This window comes from Cherax quadricarinatus, chromosome 51, assembly GCF_038502225.1.
Source record: "Cherax quadricarinatus isolate ZL_2023a chromosome 51, ASM3850222v1, whole genome shotgun sequence".
Lineage (NCBI taxonomy): Eukaryota > Metazoa > Arthropoda > Malacostraca > Decapoda > Parastacidae > Cherax > Cherax quadricarinatus.
This window is the reverse complement of record NC_091342.1, coordinates 6,573,876-6,597,582: the sequence shown is the minus strand read 5'-3', so window position 1 is coordinate 6,597,582 and position 23,707 is coordinate 6,573,876. Positions and strand designations below refer to the sequence as shown.

The window sequence follows — 23,707 nt, the reverse complement described above, 5'->3', positions numbered from 1 at the left end:
TTCCCTCCACCCTTTCGCCCCCCCCCCGTACCTTGGTACAGTCCAATACAGTTCCAATCTTTACTCATCCTCCCCCTACCATTCCCAATATTGTCTCCCATACGACATCTCTGAATTCCGAAACACTTGAAGCAATCTCTGAATATATTGCAGAGACCAAACCATCAATGGACACTGATCCACCTTCCGCTCTTTCTCTCTCCTCTGCTCCATCTGCGCAACTCCTTTCTTCACAGCGCACCGTTCCTTCGCTGCTTGAACGTTTTCCACTGCCTCCGCATGTGGACTTTTCTAACCCTTCTAGTCCGTAGGAACCCTTACCTGCGGATTTCAAGTATCTTTATCATTGCCAATCATGGCCTATTTACAGTGGAATATACGCGGCCTCAGGGGTAATCGGGGTGAGCTTCAGATGTTACTCTCCCAGTTTGCCCCTGTTGGTGTTTGCTTACAGGAACCAAAATTACACTCTGCTGTTATTTCTCACATCTCAGGCTATAATTTATTGTATTCTTCAGATCCTTTTCCTGATATTCCGTACCATCAGCTATTTGTTCATACTTCGCTGCATTACACAGCAGCCCGTATCCACTTACATAGGTGGTATACGCTCTGTTCTTTATATCTCTCTCCTTCTCGGGCATTATCTATTCCGGATTTTGCCTTCCTTGTTTCGTCATTACCGCCACCGATTCTGTTACTTGGTGATTTTAATGCCCACCATTTCCTCTGGGGGGGGTCTCACTGTGATTCCCGTGGAATTCAGTTAGAGGCTTTTCTTGCCACCCACCCCCTCCATGTTTTAAATACAGGTACTCACACCCATTTTGATCCTCGGACTCATACTCTCTCTTGCATCGATCTCTCAGTCTGCTCTTCCTCCGCTGCATTAGACTTCACTTGGTCTGTTCTCCCGGACTTACATGACAGTGATCATTTCCCAATCATTCTTACTTCCCCTTCATATTCGCCACCTCTTCGCACCCCACGCTGGCAATTTAATCTGGCAAATTGGAACCTTTACTCACACCTAACTGTTTTTAAAGAGGTTCCTTCTTCGTCCTCCATCGATGAGCTTTTACACCTCTTCTCGTCCTCTGTTTTCACCGCAGCTTCTCATTCTATACCCCAAACTTCGGGCAGGCATTCTCAGAAATGCGTGCCTTGGTGGTCTCCTGCTTGTGCTCGTGCAGTACGTTTGAAACGCGCTGCATGGGGCAGGTACCGGTACAATAGAACCACAGAGCGACTCCTTGATTTTAAACAGAAGCGTGCGATCGCTCGCCGTGTCATCCGTGACGCTAAATGCACTTGCTGGCGAGATTATGTCTCCACCATCACCTCTGCTTCCTCTATGAGTGCAGTCTGGAAAAAAGTACGAAAACTGAGTGGTAAATATTCTCCTGACCCGGCTCCTGTTCTGCGGGTTGCCGGTGTTGATATAGCAAACCGTATTTCTCAGGGACTACATCTATGCCCCTCATTTCTTTCCTCAAAGTCTGCCAGAGAGTTAGCACCCTTGGACTTTTCTTCTCTCAAAGAAGAACAGTATAATGTGCCTTTTACACTTCAAGAACTGGAGGCAACACACTCAGCTTGTCGATCATCGGCAGCTGGGCCCGACGACATTCATATTCGTATGCTACAACATTTACATCAGTCAGCCCTTGCAGTCCTATTACGCCTTTACAATCTTATTTGGTCACAAGGAGTAAAAAGAGCAAATGAGAGAGTGGGTGAGATGTTATTAATAAGTTGAGGAAGCCTTGGGAACAAATGGATCGGACAGTTAAAAATAGAAGAGAGTTATTAAATGGAGAGTTAAGAGGTATTGGGAAGATGGAGAGAATATTTTAAGGAACTGTTAAATGTTGATGAAGATGGGGAAGCTGTGATTTTGTGTATAGGGTAAGGAGGAATAACATCCTGTAGGAGTGAGGAAGAGCCAGTTGTGAGTGTGGGGGAAGTTTTTGAGGCAGTGGGTAGAATGAAAAGAGGGTAAGGCAGCTGGGATTGAGGGGATAAAGATAGAAATGTTAAAAGCAGGTGGGGTTATAGTTTTGGAGTAGTTAGTGTGTTTATTTAATAAATGTATGGAAGAGGGTAAGGTGCCTAGGGACTGGCAGAAAGCATGCATAATTCCTTCATATAAAGGTAAAGGGGACAAAAGAGCACAAAAATTATAGGAGAATAAGTCTGTCGAGTATACCTGGTAAAGTGTATGGTAGTCATTATTGAAAGAATTAAGAGTAAGACAGTAGGATAGCAGATGAACAAGGAGGCTTTAGGAAAGGTAGGGGGTGTGTGGACCAGGTGTTTACAGTGAAACAAGTGAACAGTATTTAGATAAGGGTAAAGAGATTTTTGTGGCATTTACAGATCTGGAAAAGGTGTATGACAGGGTGGATAGGAGGGCAATGTGGCAGATGTTGCAGGTGTATGGATAGGAGGTAGGTTACTGAAAGCAGTGAAGAGTCTTTACAAGGATAGTGTGGCTCAGGTTAGAGTATGTGATTTTACAATGAAAAATGGAGTGTACATAAATGAGCGTCTAACAAGAAAACGTCAAAACCTTCTGTTCAGGCTGAGAAAACTTAAACAGGAAAACAAAATACATCAGTGTTTCATGCGAGATGGGAAAATACTAGTAAGGAAAACATCAACAGGACAACAATATACTATCTCAAACGAACACGATTTCTCTACCTTCCTTAGAAAAGCTGTCATTTCTGTAACAGATTAGATAAGTGCCCTTAATACATATATACGTGTGGTGCATATAGTGTACCTTACTATTATATTGTGCATTATTATTTTTATTATTTTTTTCATCACAAGCTAATGCTAACTACCTCCAATACTTTTTTACTTCTTTCTTACTGCTATTAATTGCTCATAATTTTATGTTACAAGTCAAATCTTACTCCAAATTAATATTATTCATTGTTCTTACCTGTCCATTTAATTTTGTTTACCACTACTTGTTTTTTTAGTCACTTTTTATTGTGTGTGCAATTAGTGTATATTCCAATTACTTTTTTGCAAGTACCAAAACTATCTTTTGCTAGCTAGTACCAACTACCTCATTATTTTTTTACTTTTTATTGTGCAATAAACTGCTCAACTTATTTAATATTACAAATCAGATCTTACTCCTAAACCAATATTATTTCATAGTGACTATCTGTCCATTTAACTTGTTTACCATTACTTAATTGTAGTCCCTTACATATTTTTTTTTCCTTTATTTTAGCTCTATATAACTACCTTAGCTCATATTCACAATTGTTAAAATAATCAAGGTGCTATTCTCAGGTGCTAAAGTTAATTAGTTCACTATTTTGCCATTATACTCCAAAGCTCATTTATTTGATTACCACTTTATTGTTCACCACAACTTATATTAGTCCCTTTTATATTATAATTTTATATTATAATTCTAACTTTAAAGAATTACTTTTAAAGTACTACCAGGCTCTGGTGGCCTGGTGGTTAACGCTCTTGCTTCACACGGCGAGGGCCTGGGTTCGATTCCCAGCCAGAGTAGAAACATTGGGTGTATTTCTTTCCACCTGTTGTCTATGTTCCCCATCAGTAAAATGGGTACCTGGGTGTTAGTCGACTGGTGTGGGTCGCATCCTGGGACACTGACCTAATTTGCCCGAGATGCTCAGCATAACAAGTGGCTTTCTAAGTAGTAGTATGTCATTGTTGCCAGCTAGGACTGTATACCATGTACATGTACTTGTAGTAAATAAAGATTATTATTATTATTATTATTATTATTATTATTATTATTATTATTATTACTATCATATTCCCAAGCTCCATTATTTGATCATCACTATTTGTTCACCACAAATTATTTTAGTCCCTTTTATATTGTCTCCTTTATTTTAGCTTTAAAAAACTACCTTAGCTCATTATCTTTACATTTGTTAAATAATTCAGGTGCTATTTTTTTTTTAGCTTTAGAATATTTACTTTATTTTTTACTTAATTCTAACTATAGATTCACTACAAATCTTATGATTACAAGCATTGATCCTGATACCAACCTCTTATTTAATGACTTAAATGATTCAAACAGTTACTGTAATTACTACACAGCAGAACAATCAAAGGCACTTCTCAGAGCCAACAACATAACTATCTTTAACTACAATATCAGATCTTTAAGCAAGCATTATGATGACCTAAATTCCTTGCATGCCAATATGTCCATTACACTAACTGAAACCTGGCTAAAGCCTGATACTACAGATGTCTATGCCATTCCTGGTTACACAGCCATACACAACTGTAGGCCAGACCAACAAGGGGGTGGCACTGCTATATACTACTCAGACCAACTAGAATGTATCACTAATACTTGCACAAGGGATGAACATGGGGAATATATAATAGCTAAATTCAAATCCAAATACCTACAAAAACCTCTCACAGTGATAAACATCTACAGAGTTCCACAATCAAACATTAGCCAATTTAGTCAAAACCCAGGAAGTATGATAACTGATGCACGCATGAACAAAGATCACTTACTACTCTCAGGTGACTTCAATATAAATCTCCTGCAAGACCAGGACCCACACGTTACTGAATTCACAAACACAATGAGCAACTGCATGTTGCTACCAACAGTAACAAAACCTACAAGAGTTACAGAGACTAGTGTTTCCCTACTTGACCACATCTGGACCAACACCATATCCCCTTTAAAATCAGGCATAATTACAGATAATACCACAGACCACTACCCTACTTTCCTCATAACTCTTGGTAAAATACCCCAAGACACTACTAAAGTCACCTTCAGACTTCACAATGAGGCAGCCATTAATAACTTCACAACAGCAGTAACAAACATTGACTGGCACACTGAGCTAGAAATCTATACAGATATTGACGAATGTTTTAATAATTTTCTAAAAAAGACCCAATACCTTTATAACAAGCACTGCCCTAAAAAAACTAAACAGATGACAGCTAAGAGACTGAACAGTCCCTGGCTAACACCCAGCATTCTCAAATCCATAAATACAAAACACCGATATGAAAAACAGTACAGAATGGGTCACATAACCAGAGACCAAACAAAACGTTACTCGTCAATCCTAACCAGCCTGATAAGAAGGGCAAAAAAATTGTATTATGAGAACAGATTATCCAACTTACGAGGTGATATAAAAAAGACCTGGAAGACCCTATCAGAAATTCTGGGAACAAAAAAGATATCACGACATAGCGAAATAAAATTAGCAAAATCAGATGAACCCCAACTCCCACCAACAGAAACAGCAAACAGACTCAATGATTTCTTCTCCACTATAGGTCAAAACCTTGCCAATAAAATCCCAAGCTCAGATACCCCACCAAACGACTACCTCACTGGCAACTACCCGAACACACTGTTCCTAGCTCCGACTAACCCATACGAAGTCTCCCTTATTATCAACGCACTGAAAAACAAGGCAGGAGATTTAAATACCTTACCACCCTTTATATACAAAAAAGCGTCACAAGTACTATCGCCAATCATTGCAACACTCTTTAACAAATCCATTGAATCCTCCACCTTCCTTACAGTTCTCAAAATAGCAAGGGTCACCCCGATCCATAAAGGAGGAGACCAAACAGAGTTGAATAACTATAGGCCAATATCCAATTTACATCCTCTCTCAAAAATCTTCGAAAAATTAATTCATAAACGAATCTACTCCTACCTCATCTCCCAAAACATTCTCAACCCCTGCCAATTTGGATTCAGGCCTAATAAAAATACTAATGATGCTATTATACACATGCTAGAACATATATACACTGCAATAGAGAAAAAAGAAGTCCCTCTGGGGATCTTCATTGACTTACATAAAGCTTTTGATACAGTTGACCATGACTTGCTCCACGTAAAATTGTCACACTATGGTATTAGAGGGCACTCCCTCAATTACCTCAAGTCTTACCTCAGCAACAGAAGCCAATATGTGTACGCAAATGGGGCAAGCTCTTCCGCACAACCAATTACAGTTGGTGTCCCACAGGGAAGTGTCCTTGGCCCTCTTCTCTTTCTCCTATACATAAATGACCTACCAAATGCTTCGTAATTACTCAAACCCACACTTTTTGCAGATGACACTACATACGTCTTCTCTCACCCGAGCCCAGTCACGCTAGCGGCTAGCCAATACTGTAAACACCGAATTACAGAAAATATCTACCTGGATGAGGACTAAAACTTACACTAAACATTGACAAAACCTACTTCATTCAGTTTGGTAACAGAGCTACAGATGTACCTCTTAACATAACGATAAACGGATCACCTATCACAAAGCTAACAGAGGGAAAATTCTTAGGAATCCACCTCGATAATAGACTCAAATTTCATACACATATACAACAAATTTCTAAGAAAATTTCCAAGACTGTAGGCATACTATCGAAGATACGGTACTATGTTCCACAGTCAGCCCTCCTGGCCCTTTATCACTCTTATTTACCCCTATCTCACCTATGGAATTTGTGCATGGGGCTCAACAACAATTAACCATCTCAGACCACTAATTACCCAACAAAAGGCTGCAGTTAGAATAACAAATTCTCACTACAGGCAACACACTCCACCAATATTCAAAACACTCAACCTACTCACCATACAAAACATCCATACTTATTATTGCACCTATTACATACATAGAGCACTTAACTCTGATATTAACCCTCCCCTCAAACATCTCCTTGCCAACCTCAACAGAACACATGACCATAACACAAGGCACAGATCACTCTTTGATGTTCCTCGTGTCCATCTCAGTTAATTAGTTTAATATGTTTATTATGCACCCCATACCCATCCTGTGGGCGGTAGTCAAAAGATTACAGAGGTACATAATTGGTCCAGGGACTGGACTCCAAAGTTTTGATAGCTGAGCAAGTTACAGAGGTAATGAACTCACAATTTACAAAGGTAATGAACTCACAATTTACAAAGGTAATGAACTCCAGGTAAGTCTGGTCACAATCATGACAAGTTACAAAGGTATTTACAGATTACAGAGGTACGTAATGGGTCCAGGGACTGGGCCCCCAAAGTTTTGATAGCTGAACTAGGTACAAAGGTAATGAGCTCACAAGTTACAAAGGTAATGAATTCTGTAGAATGGTTACTTACGTTTATACTTTGGCTACAATCATGAACAAATTATAGAGTAATGAGCAATTCACACTTCCACACCCGGTCTCACGCTATGCAAAAACTCAATGCACATAAAAGGCCCTAAAATCTGGAATTCATTACCTGTAAATATAAAAGAAACACTACCTGTTTATAAATTCAAGTCTCTTCTCAAAGTTCACTTACTCAAAACCAAATAAATACTGAATAACTGAACCTTATAAATTGTATATCCAAAATGTTACTCACAATTATATCACATAAATGTTAAACCTAGGACCCAATCTAACTGTTATTTTTTTAAATACACTACCTAACAGAATACTCCATTCTACTGAATGAACAGCAATGCATGCAACCATATGACCTGTCTTTGTAATACTCATTTGTGCTTTATAGTTATCTGTTTACAATAATGTCTTATCACTGATTTCATCATTGCTTAGTTAATCTTAAGTTAATTTTAGGCCAGCCCGTAATGCTATGCATATAAGTGGCTTTGGCATGCTGCTCTTACCTGTATTTTTTTTGTACCTCTGTATGTATGCTATGTATGTATGTATCTGTACTGTAATAATCCCTTTTTCTTTTAAATTTTTACAAGTTTTACAAGTTTTAAAAATGTAGGAGAGGAGATTATTTCTCAGTAAAAGTATGCCTTAGACAAGGATGTGTGATGTCACCGTGGTTGTTCAATATATTTAAAGGTGGGGTTGTAAGAGAAGTGAATGCGAGGGTCTTGGCAAGAGGTGCGAGTTAAAAGATAAAGAATAACACAAAGTGGGAGATGTCACAGTTGCTCTTTGTTGATGACACTGCTTTTGGGAGATTCTGAAGAGAAGCTGCAGAGGATATAGGAATACAGGAAAGAGTAAGGTGACGAGGATAAAAAAAAAAATTAGGTGATGAAAGATTGGGTATCAGATTGGAGGGAGAGAGTATGGAAGAGGTGAATGTATTCAGATACATATTTAGGAGTGGACATGTCAGCAGCTGGGTCTATGAAGGATAAGGTGAATCACAGAACTGATGAGGGGAAAAGGGTGAGTGGTGTACTGAGGAGTCTGTGGAGACCAAGAACTTTGTCTGTGGAAGCAAAGAGGGGAATGTATGAGAGTATAGTTATACCAACACTCCTACATGGGTGTGAGGCATGGGTGGTGAATGTTGCAACGAGGAGAAGGCTGGAGGCAGTGGTGATGTCATGCCTGAGGGGAATGTGTGGTGTGAATATAATGCAGAGAATTCGAAGTCTGGAAATTACGAGGAGGTGGGATTACCAAAACTAATATACAGAGGGCTGAGGAGGGGTTGCTGAGGTGGTTTGGACATGTAGAGAGAATGGAACAAAACAATGACTTCAAGAGTATAAATCTGTAGTGGAGGAAAGATGGGGTAGGGGTTGGCCAAGGAAAGGTTGGAGGGAGGGGGGTAAAGGAGGTTGTGTGTGTGAGGGGCTTGGACTTGCAGCAAGCATGCGTGAGTATTTGATAGGAGTGAATGGAGACAAATGGTTTTTAATACTTGGAGTGCTGTTGGAGTGCTGTTGGAGTGCAAGCAAAGTAACATTCATGAAGGGATTCAGGGAAACCGGCAGGCTGGACTCTAGTCCTGGAGATGGGAAGTACAGTGTCTGCACTCTGAAGGAGGGGTGTCACTGTTGCAGTTTTATAACTGTAGTGTAAAGCACCCCTCTGGCAAGACAGTGATGGAGTGAATGATGAAAGTTTTTCGGGCCACCCTGCCTCGGTGGGAATTGGCCGATGTGTTAATAATAATAAAAAAAAAACAATTGTACAAAGGAATATAGTAGCTGGGTGTACATGCCAAAAGCACAATATTAGGAGAGAAGTAAATAATGAAAATTAATGTTACAGGAATGCAGTTAGAAGTCTGAGTAGATCTATAACCCACATAACAAGTGCCCTGTGGCCTGGTGGCTAAAGCTCTCACTTCACATGACAAGGGCCTGGGTTCGATTCCCAGTGAGGGTAGAAACATTGGGCATGTTTCTTTACACCGGTTGTCTTTGTTCCCCATCAGTAAAATGGGTACCTGGGAGTTAGTCGACTGGTGTGGGTAGCATCCTGGGACAAAACTGACCTAATTTGCCCGAAATGCTCTGTATAACAAGCGGCTTTCTATAAAGCCGCTAAAGGAGGTGACCAAGCTGACTTGAATAACCATAGACCAATATCTAACTTACCACTGCTCTCTAAAATCTTTGAAAAATTAATTCATAGACGGATCTATTCCTACCTCGTTTCACACAACATATTAAACCCTTGTCAGTTTGGATTCAGGAATAATAAAAGCACAAATGATGCTATCATACACATGCTTGAACTAATATATACCACACTTGAAAAGAAAGAAGTCCCGCTGGGCATTTTCGTTGATTTATGTAAAGCTTTCGATACAGTCGACCATGAACTGCTGTACTCCAAAGTAATGCACTATGGTATCAGAGGCCACTCCCTCAACTACCTAAAGTTATACCTTAGTAACAGAACTCAATATGTGTATGCAAATGATGCAAACTCTTCCACCCAACCAATCACAGTAGGAGTCCCACAAGGAAGCGTCCTTGGACCACTCCTCTTTCTCATCTACATCAATGATCTACCGAATGTATCACGGCTACTCAAACCCATATTATTTGCAGATGACACTACAATGTCTTTTCCCACCCAAACCCAGTCATACTAGCAAACACAGTCAATGCTGAATTACAGAAAATATCTGCCTCGATGATGACTAATAAACTTACCCTGAACACTGATAAAACCTATTTCATTCAGTTTGGAAACAAAGCTGCAAATGATCCAATTAACATAACACTAAATGGATCATCAGTCACAAGACTCACAGAGGGAAAATTCCTAGGTATCCACCTTGACAGTAGCCTTAAGTTCCAGACACATATACAACAAATCACCAAGAAAATCTCCAAGACTGTAGGCATACTATCAAAGATAAGGTACTACGTTCCACAATCCCCTCAAGGAAGGTTCCTTGATGTTGGTGAGGGGCTCTTGATTTAGGGAATTGGATCTGTGCTCCAGTTCCCCAAATTAAGCCTGAATGCCTTCCACATCCCCCCCCCCAGGCGCTGTATAATCCTCCGGGTTTAGCGCTTCCCCCTTGATTATAATAATAATACGTTCCACAATCAGCTCTCCTGGCACTCATATACCCTTATCTTACATATGGAATTTGTGCATGGGGATCAACAACATCCAATCGCCTAAAACCTCTAATAACCCAGCAAAAGGCAGCAGTAAGAATGATAAATTCCCACTCCCGCCAGCATACTCCACCAAATTTCAAAAGTCTGAATCTGCTCACCATTAGGAACATCCATACTTATTCATGTGCCTACTACATACACAGAACAATACATGCAAATATAAACCCCCCACTCAAACTTCTCCTCGCCAACCTAAACAGGACACATGACCACAACACAAGACACAGATCTCTTTGATATACCTTGTGTCCATATCACATTGTGTAAAAACTATGCACATAAAGGGCCCCAAAATATGGAATTCATTACCAGAAGATATTAAAGTAACCCAGTCTGAAAATCAATTTAAGACTTCTCAAAAGCAACTTAATCACCCTAGACTAAATGCTAAATACTCAGTACACATTTACTCACCTATGTACTCCCACATCATAACTGAAACAATCACATTGAACCTTTTATCCATTGTTGACAGGAATATAATTGAATCATTGTTTTCACAAAAGCATTTTAGAATATAAATATATCTTTGTATTATACAAATTTTGATTCATTTATAATTAATATTCTACTGTACAACTATGATATACTCCTTAGTGTTAAGTAGACTAAGCCAATAATGTTAAGTTGGTCCATAATGCCTAGGCATAAAAGAGGCTCCCTTTGTATTGCAACCCACTATTGTAAATACAAAATCTCAATGTACTGTTTGCAAAGACAAAATAAAAATAAATAAATAAATAGTAGTATGTTATTGATGTTACCTAGGCCTGCATACTTTTAGTAAATAAAGATATAATAATTAATAATAATAATAATAATGTTTATGGAGCAACCTGCAATGTGAACAGACTGACTGATGTAGTGGCCAGGCTTAGGCTTGGTTATGAGTACTGGCAGTTTGGGAGAGACAGACGATTATCAGGCTAAATGCAAATTATGTGGTCAGGCATATGGTCACTATCTTGAACACTATGTGCCATGGCTAACAAATATCCTCAAATCTATTGATAAAAAGCACCAACTTGAAAAACTGTTCAGATTAGGCCTGATTACTCAAGAACTGGCTAAACAATACACATCAATACTCACAAAACTAATACGAAAATCAAAGCAAATGTATTACGAAAATAGATTTATTGAAATAGGTGATATGAAAAGTAACTGGCAAACCCTCTCCAAAATTTTGGGCTCTAGGAAACACATACAGCCTATAGACTTGGCCAACAAATATTATGTCTTCTTCTCAAAGATAGCAAGTAAAATTCCTAGCTCACACACCCGGCCGAAAGACAACCTCACTGGCAACTACCCAAATACTCTATTTAGCTCCAACTAATTCTACTGAAGTCTCACTCATCATTAAATCATTAAAAAACAAAGCAGGAGACCTAAATAACTTGCCACCATTTATATATAAAAAAGCTGGTCATGTGCTGTCACCCATTATTGCAACACTGTTTAACAAATCCGTAGAGTTATCAACCTTCCCATCCATACTCAAGACAGCAAGAGTTACCTCGATCCTCAAAGGTGGTGATCCAACCAATTTGAACAACTATAGACCTATATGAAACTTTCCCTTACTTTCTAAAATATTTGAAAAAAAAAAAAAAAAAATTTACTCCTACCTTATATCCAACAACAAACTTAGCCCATGCCAGTTTGGGTTTAGACCCAAAAAAAGTACGAATGAAGCTATTATACAAATGCTTGAACTAATATATACAGCCCTCGATAAAAATTAATATCCTCTGGGGCTCTTCACTGCACTTCGACTAGTGTGACCATGGCGTAATAGCGCACAAAATGCATGTTGAAGGAATAATGGGAAAAGTTGGTAGATGGGTCTATAATTTCCTCACAAACAGAACACAGTAGTAGTCAACAGAGTAAAGTCTGAGGTGGCTACGGTGAAAAGCTGTTCCGCAAGGCACAGTACTAGCTCCCATCTTGTTCCTCATCCTCATATCTGACAGACAAGGGTGTCAGCCACAGCACCATGTCTTCCTTTGCAGATGACACCCAAATCTGCATGACTGTCTTCCATTGCAGACACTGCAAGGCTCCAGGCAGACAACCAAATATTTCAATGGGCAGCAGAAAACAATATGAAGTTCAACAATGATAAATTTCAATTACTCCGATATGGTAAACATGAGGAAATTAAAACTTCAGAGTATAAAACAAATTCTAGCCACAAAATAGAGCGAAAAACCAACGTGAAAGACCTGGGAGTGATCATGATGGAGGATCTCACCTTCAAGGACCATAACATTGTATCAATCGCATCTGCTAGAAAAATGACAGGATGGATAATGAGAACCTTCAAAACTAGGGATGCCAAGCCCATGATGACACTCTTCAGGTCACTTGTTCTATCTAGGCTGAAATATTGCTGCACACTAACAGCACCTTTCAAGGCAGGTGAAATTGCTGACCTAGAAAATGTACAGAGAACCTTCACGGCGCGCATAACGAAGATAAAACGCCTCAATTACTGGTAGCGCTTGAGGTTCCTAAACCTGTATTCGCTGGAACGCAGGCGGGAGACATACATGATTATATACACCTGGAAAGTCCTAGAGGGACTAGTACCGAACTCGCACACGAAAATCATTCATTATGAAAGCAAAAGACTTGGCAGACGATGCAACATCCCCCCAATGAAAAGCAGGGGTGTCACTAGCACGTTAAGAGACCATACAATAAGTGTCAGGGGTCCGAGACTGTTCAACTGCCTCTCAGCATACATACCTGGAGTTTACCTGGAGAGAGTTCCGGGGGTCAACGCCCCCGCGGCCCGGTCTGAGACCAGGCCTCCTGGTGGATCAGAGCCTGATCAACCAGGCTGTTGCTGCTGGCTGCACGCAAACCAACGTACGAGCCACAGCCCGGCTGATCCGGAACTGACTTTAGGTGCTTGTCCAGTGCCAGCTTGAAGACTGCCAGGGGTCTGTTGGTAATCCCCCTTATGTGTGCTGGGAGGCAGTTGAACAGTCTCGGGCCCCTGACACTTATTGTATGGTCTCTTAACGTGCTAGTGACACCCCTGCTTTTCATTGGGGGGTTGGTGCATCGTCTGCCAAGTCTTCTGCTTTCGTAGTGAGTGATTTTCGTGTGCAAGTTCGGTACTAGTCCCTCTAGGATTTTCCAGGTGTATATAATCATGTATCTTTCCCTCCTGCGTTCCAGGGAATACAGGTTTAGGAACCTCAAGCGCTCCCAATAATTGAGGTGTTTTATCTCCGTTATGCGCGCCGTGAAAGTTCTCTGTACATTTTCTAGGTCGGCAATTTCACCTGCCTTGAAAGGTGCTGTTAGTGTGCAGCAATATTCCAGCCTAGATAGAACAAGTGACGTGAAGAGTGTCATCATGGGCTTGGCCTCCCTAGTTTTGAAGGTTCTCATTATCCATCCTGTCATTTTTCTAGCAGATGCGATTGATACAATGTTATGGTCCTTGAAGGTGAGATCCTCCGACATGATCACTCCCAGGTCTTTGACGTTGGTGTTTCGCTCTATTTTGTGGCCAGAATTTGTTTTGTACTCTGATGAAGATTTAATTTCCTCATGTTTACCATATCTGAGTAATTGAAATTTCTCATCGTTGAACTTCATATTGTTTTCTGCAGCCCACTGAAAGATTTGGTTGATGTCTGCCTGGAGCTTTGCAGTGTCTGCAATGGAAGACACTGTCATGCAGATTCGGGTGTCATCTGCAAAGGAAGACACGGTGCTGTGGCTGACATCCTTGTCTATGTCGGATATAAGGATGAGGAACAAGATGGGAGCGAGTACTGTGCCTTGTGGAACAGAGCTTTTCACCGTAGCTGCCTCGGACTTTACTCTGTTGACGACTACTCTCTGTGTTCTGTTAGTGAGGAAATTATAGATCCATCGACCGACTTTTCCTGTTATTCCTTTAGCACGCATTTTGTGCGCTATTACGCCATGGTCACACTTGTCGAAGGCTTTTGCAAAGTCTGTATATATTACATCTGCATTCTTTTTGTCTTCTAGTGCATTTAGGACCTTGTCGTAGTGGTCCAATAGTTGAGACAGACAGGAGCGACCTGTTCTAAACCCATGTTGCCCTGGGTTGTGTAACTGATGGGTTTCTAGATGCGTGGTGATCTTGCTTCTTAGGACCCTTTCAAAGATTTTTATGATATGGGATGTTAGTGCTATTGGTCTGTAGTTCTTTGCTGTTGCTTTACTGCCCCCTTTGTGGAGTGGGGCTATGTCTGCTGTTTTTAGTAACTGTGGGACGACCCCCGTGTCCATGCTCCCTCTCCATAGGATGGAAAAGGCTCGTGATAGGGGCTTCTTGCAGTTCTTGATGAACACAGAGTTCCATGAGTCTGGCCCTGGGGCAGAGTGCATGGGCATGTCATTTATCGCCTGTTCTAAGTCATTTGGCGTCAGGATAACATCGGATAGGCTTGTGTTAATCAAATTTTGTGGCTCTCTCATAAAAAATTCATTTTGATCTTCGACTCTCAGTCTGGTTAGCGGCTTGCTAAAAACTGAGTCATATTGGGACTTGAGTAGCTCACTCATTTCCTTGCTGTCATCTGTGGATTACCAACAGACCCCTGGCAGTCTTCAAGCAGGCACTGGCCTGGTGGATCAGAGCCTGATCAACCAGGCTGTTACTGCTGGCTGCACGCAAACCAACGTACGAGCCACAGCCCGGCTGATCAGGAACCGACTTTAGGTGCTTGTACAGTGCCAGCTTGAAGACTGCCAGGGGCCTGTTGGTAATCCCCCTTATGTATGCTGGACAAAATATAAAATTAAAAGAGTCAGCCACTGAATCTGTTCGGTTACAGCTTCTCGAGGGCCGAGAAAAACTAATTTTGGGTGTGATTTACAGGGCCTCAAATCTTGATAGGGAGTGCAGTAAACTTCTATGGGACGAAATTCGTAAGGCATCTACATACGAAAATGTGCTAATGGGAGATTTCAACTATAGACAGATTGACTGGAGCAATTTGACAGGAAATTTAGAGTCAGGTGACTTTCTTGATACGATCCAGGATTGTTTTTTAAAACAGTTTGTGACAGAGCCAACTAGGGGAAATAACCTCCTTGACTTGGTTCTTGCCAGTAGGGAAACAATAATAATCTTGAGGTTAATGATGAGCTTGGGGAAAGTGATCCCAAATCACTCAGTTTTAATATATCATGGAATTCCCCTAATAATGGCAATCAAGTCTCTGTTCCTGACTTTCGCTTGGCTGATTTCGTAGGACTGAAAAATTACTTAGGTGGGCTAACTGGAATGACCTGACTAAGGGTCAGGTAGGTGGTGATGGTTGCCGATATGACACTTTCCAGGGCATAGTTCTAGCTGCTCAGTCAAATTATGTTCCAAATAGGGAAATCAGATCAAACAAAAATGATCCTAAATGGATGAACAATAGATTAAAATATCTGATTGGTCAAAAAAGAGGCATATATAGGCAAATCAAAAGAGCAGAGAGGCAATTAAGAAATCGATATACTCAGTTAAAGAGAAATAAAAAAGGGAATTAGAAAAGCAAAAAGAGATTATGAGGTTAAAGTTGCAAGAGAATCGAAGACTAACCCAAAAGGATTCTTTCAGGTATACAGAAGTAAGATCAGGGACAAGATAGGCCCACTCAAAAGTTCCTCGGGTCAGCTCACTGACAGTGATAAGGAAATGTGTAGAATTTTTAACACATACTTCCTCTCAGTTTTTACACAGGAGGATACCAGCGATATTCCAGAAATGATAAATTATGTAGAACAGGACGATAATAAACTGTGCACGATTAGGGTCACAAGTGACATGGTCCTTAGGCAAATAGATAAATTAAAACCTAACAAATCCCCAGGCCCTGATGAACTGTATGCAAGGGTTCTAAAGGAATGTAAAGTGGAGCCTAGCAAACCTTTGGCTAATCTTTTCATCACTACAAACTGGCATGGTGCCAGATAAGTGGAAAATGGCAAATGTGATACCTATTTTCAAAACAGGTGACAGGTCCTTAGCTTCGAACTATAGACCAATAAGCCTAACCTCCATAGTGGGAAAATTTATGGAATCAATAATTGCCGAGGCAGTTCGTAGCCACCTTGAAAAGCATAAATTAATCAACGAATCTCAGCATGGTTTTACAAAGGGGCGTTCCTGCCTTACGAATTTATTAACTTTTTTCACTAAGGTATTTGAGGAGGTAGATCATGGTAATGAATATGATATTGTGTATATGGACTTCAGTAAGGCTTTTGACAGGGTCCCACATCAGAGACTATTGAGGAAAATTAAGGCACATGGAATAGGAGGAGAAATTTTTCCTGGATAGAGGCATGGTTGACAAATAGGCAGCAGAGAGTTTGCATAAATGGGGAGAAATCAAAGTGGGGAAGCGTCACGAGCGATGTTCCGCAGGGGTCAGTGTTGGGCCCCCTGCTGTTCACAATCTACATAAACGACATAGATGAGGGCATAAAGAGCGACATCGGCAAGTTTGCCGATGACACCAAAATAGGCCGTCGAATTCATTCTGACGAGGACATTAGAGCACTCCAGGAAGATTTGAATAGACTGATGCAATGGTCGGAGAAGTGACAGATGCAGTTTAATATAGACAAATGCAAAGTTCTAAATGTTGGACAGGACAATAACCATGACACATATAAACTAAATAATGTAGATCTTAATATTACGGATTGCGAAAAAGATTTAGGAGTTCTGGTTAGCAGTAATGTGAAACCAAGACAACAGTGCATAAGTGTTCGCAATAAAGCTAATAGAATCCTTGGCTTCATATCAAGAAGCTTAAATAATAGGAGTCCTCAGGTTGTTCTTCAACTAGACATCCTTGGTTAGGCCTCATTTAGATTATGCTGCACAGTTTTGGTCACCGTATTACAGAATGGATATAAATGCTCTGGAAAATGTACAAAGGAGGATGACAAAGTTGATCCCATGTATCAGAAACCTTCCCTATGAAGATAGACTAAGGGCCCTGAATCTGCACTCTAGAAAGACGTAGAATTAGGGGGGATATGATTGCGGTGTATAAATGGAAGACAGGAATAAATAAAGGGGATGTAAATAGTGTGCTGAAAATATCTAGCCTACACAGGACTCGCAGCAATGGTTTTGAGTTGGAAAAATTCAGATTCAGGAAGGATATAGGAAAGTACTGGTTTGGTAATAGAGTTGTGGATGAGTGGAACAAACTCCAAAGTACACTTATAGAGGCCAGAGCGTTGTGTAGCTTTAAAAATAGGTTGGATAAATACATGAGTGGATGTGGGTGGGTGTGAGTTGGACCTGATAGCTTGTGCTACGAGGACGGTTGCCGTGTTCCTCCCTTAAGTCAATGTGATCTGACCTGACTAGGTTGCGTGCACTGGCTTAAGCCGGTAGGAGACTTGGACCTGCCTCGCATGGGCCAGTAGGCCTTCTGCAGTGTTCCTTCGTTATGTTTTTTATTGAAAAGATTAGTCAAAGGTATACTAAGTTCCTCTTTACATTCCTTTAAAACCCTTGCAAACAGTTCATCAGGGCCTGGGGATTTGTTAAGTTTTAATTTCTCTATTTGTCTGAGGACCATGTCACTAGTTACCCTAATCGTACATGGTTTATTATTGTCCTGTTCTACGTAGTTTATTATTTCTGGAATTTCGCTAGTATCTTCCTGAGTAAAAACAGAGGAAGTAGATATTGAAAAGTTCACACATTTCCTTATCACTGTCAGTGATCTGACCCGAGTTACTCTTAAGTGGGCCTATCTTGTCCCTAATCTTACTTCTGTATACCTGAAAGAACCCTTTTGGGTTAGTCTTTAATCCCTTGCGACTTAAGCCTCGTGTAATCCCTTTTTGCTTTTCCTATTCCTTTTTTTATTTCTCTCTAACCGAATATATTGATTTCTTAACTGCTCTTCCTCTTTTGATAAGCCTATATATCCCTTTCTTTTGATCAATGAGATGTTTTAATCTTTATCCATCTGGGATCATTTCTGTTAGATCTAATTTCCCTACTTGGGACAAAAGTCATCTGGGCAGCCAGTACTATGCTCTGAAATAAGTCATATTGGCAACCAACTCTACCTACCTGACACACAGTAAACTTATATCAATTTAGCCCACTCGGGTAATTTCTCATACCCATTTAGTCAGCCAAGCAGAAATCTGGGACAGCGACTTGATTGCGGTTATCTGGGCAATTCCATGATGCATTGAAACTAAGTGATTTGTGACTGCTTTCCACTAGCTCATCACTAACATTAAGATTATTAACTAGTGATTCTTTGTTGGCAAGAACCAAGTCAAGCAGATTGTTTCCTCTAGTTGATTGTCACAAACTATTTTAAAAAGCAGTCTTGAACCGTATCAAGAAAGTCACTAGACTCGATATTTCCTGTCACATTGTTCCAATCAATTTGTCTAAAGTTAAAATCTCCCATTAGCACAACATTTTCATATCTAGACACATGAATTTCGTTCCACAGCAGCCTACCACACTCCCTATCAAGGCTTGGGGGCCTATAAATCACACCCAAAATTAATTTTTCACGACCTTTGAGAAACTGTAGCCAAACAGATTCTGTGTCCGATGTTTCTAATCTTACATCCTGTCTAACAGCAATTTAAATTATCTCTGACATACATCACCACTCTACCACCCTTTCTGTTGACTATCAGTGTGGAATAGTTTATAACCCTGTGTTGCATTCAGAAGGCATTTCTTTATCTTTCAAGTCGAACCAGAGCTCTGTTATAGCAGTAATATCTATATTACCTGCACTTGCAAGTAATCTTAACTCATCTATCTTATTTCTCAGACTCCTACTATCTGTATAGTAAACCTTAAGGCAGCTAGTCACTCGTTGCCCTCTATCTCTGTTGAGTAATTGCTTTGCCTTTACTAGCAACTTTATTCTGAATCTTTCTTCTTTCAACATACCAGCCTCATCCCACTGAGGTGGGGTGGCCCAAAATAAACAAAAATTTCTCCTTTTAAATTTAGTAATATATACAGGAGAATAGGGTTACTAGCCCCTTGCTCCCGGCATTCTAGTCGCCTCTTACAACACGCATGGCTTACGGAGGAAGAATTCTGTTCCACTTCCCCGTGGAGATAAGAGGAAATAAACAAGAATAAGAACTAGAAAGAAAACAGAAGAAAACCCAGAGGTGAGCGTGTATATATATGCTTGTACACGTATGTGTAGTGTGACTTAAGTGTAAGTAGAAGTAGCAAGACGTACCTGAAATCTTGCATGTTCACGAGACAGAAAAATGGACACCAGCAATCCTACCATCATGTAAAACAATTACAGGCTTTCATTTTACACTCACTTGGCGGGACAGTAGTACCTCTCTTAGGCGGTTGCTGTCTACCAACCTACTACCTAGGCTTATTTTGAATATTGTCTTTTAAACATATCCCTGGGGGATCCTGGTAATATCTGATGTTTTCAACCTGATTGTTTCCCACAAACACCCATACCTCTATAATCTATCCGTTTAAATTCCTAGACAAGTCATCAATGACCCCCTCAATCAAACTGACTAATGCAACCACTCCAACCCCAGAGATATGAACCCCATCCCTTGCATACATATATCCTTGCCATAGAATCTGTCCCAGTTATCAATGAATGGGATTGCAAGTTCCTTGCAGTACCTGTTTAGCCAGCAATTTATACCAATTGCCCTAGACATCCATTCAAGGCAGGTGAAATTGCCGACCTAGAAAATGTACAGAGAACTTTCACGGCGCGCATAACGGAGATAAAACACCTCAATTACTGGGAGCGCTTGAGGTTTCTAAACCTGTATTCCCTGGAACGCAGGAGGGAGAGATACATGATTATATACACCTGGAAAATCCTAGAGGGACTAGTACCGAACTTGCACACGAAAATCACTCACTACGAAAGCAAAAGACTTGGCAGACGATGCACCATCCCCCCAATGAAAAGCAGGGGTGTCACTAGCACGTTAAGAGACCATACAATAAGTGTCAGGGGCCCGAGACTGTTCAACTGCCTCCCAGCACACATAAGGGGGATTACCAACAGACCCCTGGCAGTCTTCAAGCTGGCACTGGACAAGCACCTAAAGTCAGTTCCTGATCAGCCGGGCTGTGGCTCGTACGTTGGTTTGCGTGCAGCCAGCAGCAACAGCCTGGTTGATCAGGCGCTGATCCACCAGGAGGCCTGGTCACAGACCGGGCCGCGGGGGCGTTGACCCCCGAAACTCTCTCCAGGTAAACTCCAGGTAGACCTGACAACTTCTATGGGTGACCTGTACTTATCCAGCAGCTCCTGTCTCCTGCCCTTCCTGATGTCATTTCCACTAGCACTAAGACAGATAATGGGATTGTTTCCATTACCCGACATATCCAACCTGCTGACCGTCACCAACACCAGCTCCTGGGAGGCACTCCTTCCGTCTGACCTTCCTATCTGTTACAAAAAGCACAGTCCGTATATCTTACCTGAGAATCTCCTACAATTAGAATATTCTTACCTAAATTAGCAGGGGAGTCAGTGGTGCCTTTAACCTCACTAACCACTGAAGTACACCTTCACATCTTCTCTATTAACCTTTCTTATCTTCCTTCTTCCTGAAGTGTGAACCACTTGCCACTTAAAGCAGCTGCAACTCTGTAGCTCACTGCTGGTATCCTTTTCCTCACCAGCTCTCACCATCTCACACTCGCTCCCAAACCCATCTAGGTGAAATTTCAGCCTCCTATTTTCCTCCTGAAGTAGAGCCTCCTTCAACACTAACCCGAGATTCCAAATCACTACAGCAGGCCATGTTGCTCAGTAACACCCCACACTAATTTCCAGACAGCTTAGGACAGTGACCACACGTGACCTCTGACCGCAGCGGTCAGAGGTTTCAGTCCGACTTGGACCATTTACAAGGTAACACGTCGTCGTAAGCTCCTCTCCTGTGTGCGGGTTATTTGTGTATACCCCGACTTTGCTCACTGTAAATAATGCATTACCACGTACGTATGTACATGTGCGTGTCAGTCAATTAATATTTGCACTAATAACTCATTACAGTTGTGACCGGATGTGGATGTACGAATGGCTCAATACTTTGTAATTTGTTCACGATTGTATCCATGTATAGACATGTAGATGGTTCATTATCTTTGTAACCTGTTCAGTTATCAAAATTTTGGGGCCCAGTCCCTGGACCCATTATGTACCTCTGCAATCTTTTGACTGCTGCCCACAGGATGGGTATGGGGTACATAATAAAGATATTAAACTAAAGCTAACGAAATGCCCTAGCATGATTGTGGCTTTCTTTGTACTTGGCAAACCAAAATTGTAATTACACATTGTAACCTTTGCAAAGAAATAAAATCTTTATCTTTGAAACTGAGCTCAAAGTAGTGGAAATGTTCGATTTTTGCCGCTATTTAAGAGTAAACAATTCAAGTCATTTGTCCAATACACATCCAACTGGTGGGTCTAATATGCGTTCACGAATGCACTGATATTACTTATGCCAAGCCCATGATGACACTTCAGGCTGCTTGTTCTATCTAGGCTGGAATATTGCTGCACACTAACAGCACCTTAAGGCAGAAGAAACTGCTGACCTAGAAAATGTACAGAGAACCTTCACGACACGCATAAGTGCGATAAAGCGCCTCAATTACTGGGAATGCTTTAGGTTCCTAAACCTGTACTCCCTAGAATGCAGGCGGGAGAGATGCATGATGATATACACCTGGAAAATCCTAGAGGGATTAGTATCAAACTTGCACACGAAAATCACTCGCTACGAAAGCAAAAGACTTGGCAGACGATACAACATCCCCCCAATGAAAAGCAGGGGTGTCACTAGCACGTTAAGAGACCATACAATAAGTGTCAGGGACCCGAGACTGTTCAACTGCCTCCCAGCATACTTAAGGGGAATTACCAACAGACCCCTGGCAGTCTTCAAGCTGGCACTGGACAGGCACCTAGTCAGTACCTGACCAGCCGGGCTGTAGGTCGTACGTTGGACTGCGTGCAGCTAGCAGTAACAGCCTGGTTGATCAGGTCCTGGTCCATCAAGAGGCCTGGTCACAGACTGGGCCACGGGGGCGTTGACCCCCGAAACACTCCAAGTATAAATTATTACAAAATTGCATAACAGTAAAACTATTCTTATGTGTGAATAAAAAATGAAAAGGGAATTCACATGTAAAACCTGGAAAGGTAACTAATGAATAGGGAAAATGTTATTTTAGTGCCAGGAATGTCTGCATAGTTTATTCAGAACCTTATTTTGAAATTAGAATATTTTGAAATTTATGTGAAATTGGCCAAATTACTAATTTCTAATCACTTTATTGGGCAGTTGAAATAGTTGATTAGGCAGTTTCTTGTGCTCAATCGACAAAATGGAAGACATCCTAGCGAAATAGCTGTGAATTTGGTCTACTGGAAAAAACAGTGTACTAATTGATCTAAAATAGGACTCAAATTGGGCAAAATCTCTTACGTAAATATAGCTGACAGCAAAATTCGTGAAAGCGTAATTTCGTCAATTTTCGGTAAAACGTTTGAATGTACAGCAAATAGTGATCATATTCTTACTAATACAGAAATATATTACTTAATGGTGAACACAGCAATGTTTTTGTCCATTCATCAATGCTGCACATGCATACCAAAATACAATTTATTGGGACTATTTACATAATTTTAACTAAATCACTAAATATAACTAAATGCAAATACTGTACGTACACAAGCATCAAGTATAATTTCTAATATAACCAACATGCCTTTAACACTCAAAAGCAATAGCAGAGGCACTGACCTGCACCAAGACGACGAAAAAGAGAAGCAGACCTTGGTAATGGGCTGGCAGGTACACACCCGAGTTCAAGGAGATGAGGAACACAAACTTTACTAGTAACGCTGCAAACACCAGAGCACTTGACACCCCAACCAACAATCTGTAGCAATGAAATCTCTCGCCATCAAATATGTTACTCAAGTGGCTGTCTCTGATACTCATAAAAGCTGGTACCCACAAAGGCATACCACTCAAAAGGTGTAAAGACGAACATGTGAACAATACCTAAAATAATGGATAAAATCAGAAGCTATTATCATCTGGGTACCTAATAACTGAAGCTTCTATCAATATCCAGCAATCTAGATGGCAGAGATTTTGGTCATCCTCAGAAATCAGGTCAAATATCATCATTTCGCTTACCTTTACAAAGAAAGTTTCTCTTTAATTCTACTGTAGCTCTAGTGGGG

General features: G+C 40.7%; 1 protein-coding gene across 8 annotated transcripts in view; it reads right to left on the bottom strand.

The window, feature by feature from the left end:
• The window catches only part of LOC128694687 (metabotropic glutamate receptor), a 111,930-nt gene that overhangs the window by 53,718 nt on the left and 34,505 nt on the right, over nt 1–23,707 (bottom strand). For 7 of the 8 annotated variants that reach the window (XR_011393400.1, XR_011393399.1, XM_053784915.2 and 4 more), the window contains exon 5: nt 23,259–23,397. The exons of the other annotated variant lie outside the window; for it this stretch is intronic. Coding sequence is in view for 5 of the 7 variants with exons in the window: in XM_053784915.2 (XP_053640890.1) it covers nt 23,259–23,397 (139 nt within the window). In the remaining 2 variants the exon portion in view is untranslated. The remainder of the gene's footprint in view (nt 1–23,258; nt 23,398–23,707) is intronic. 8 annotated transcript variants of the gene reach the window in all.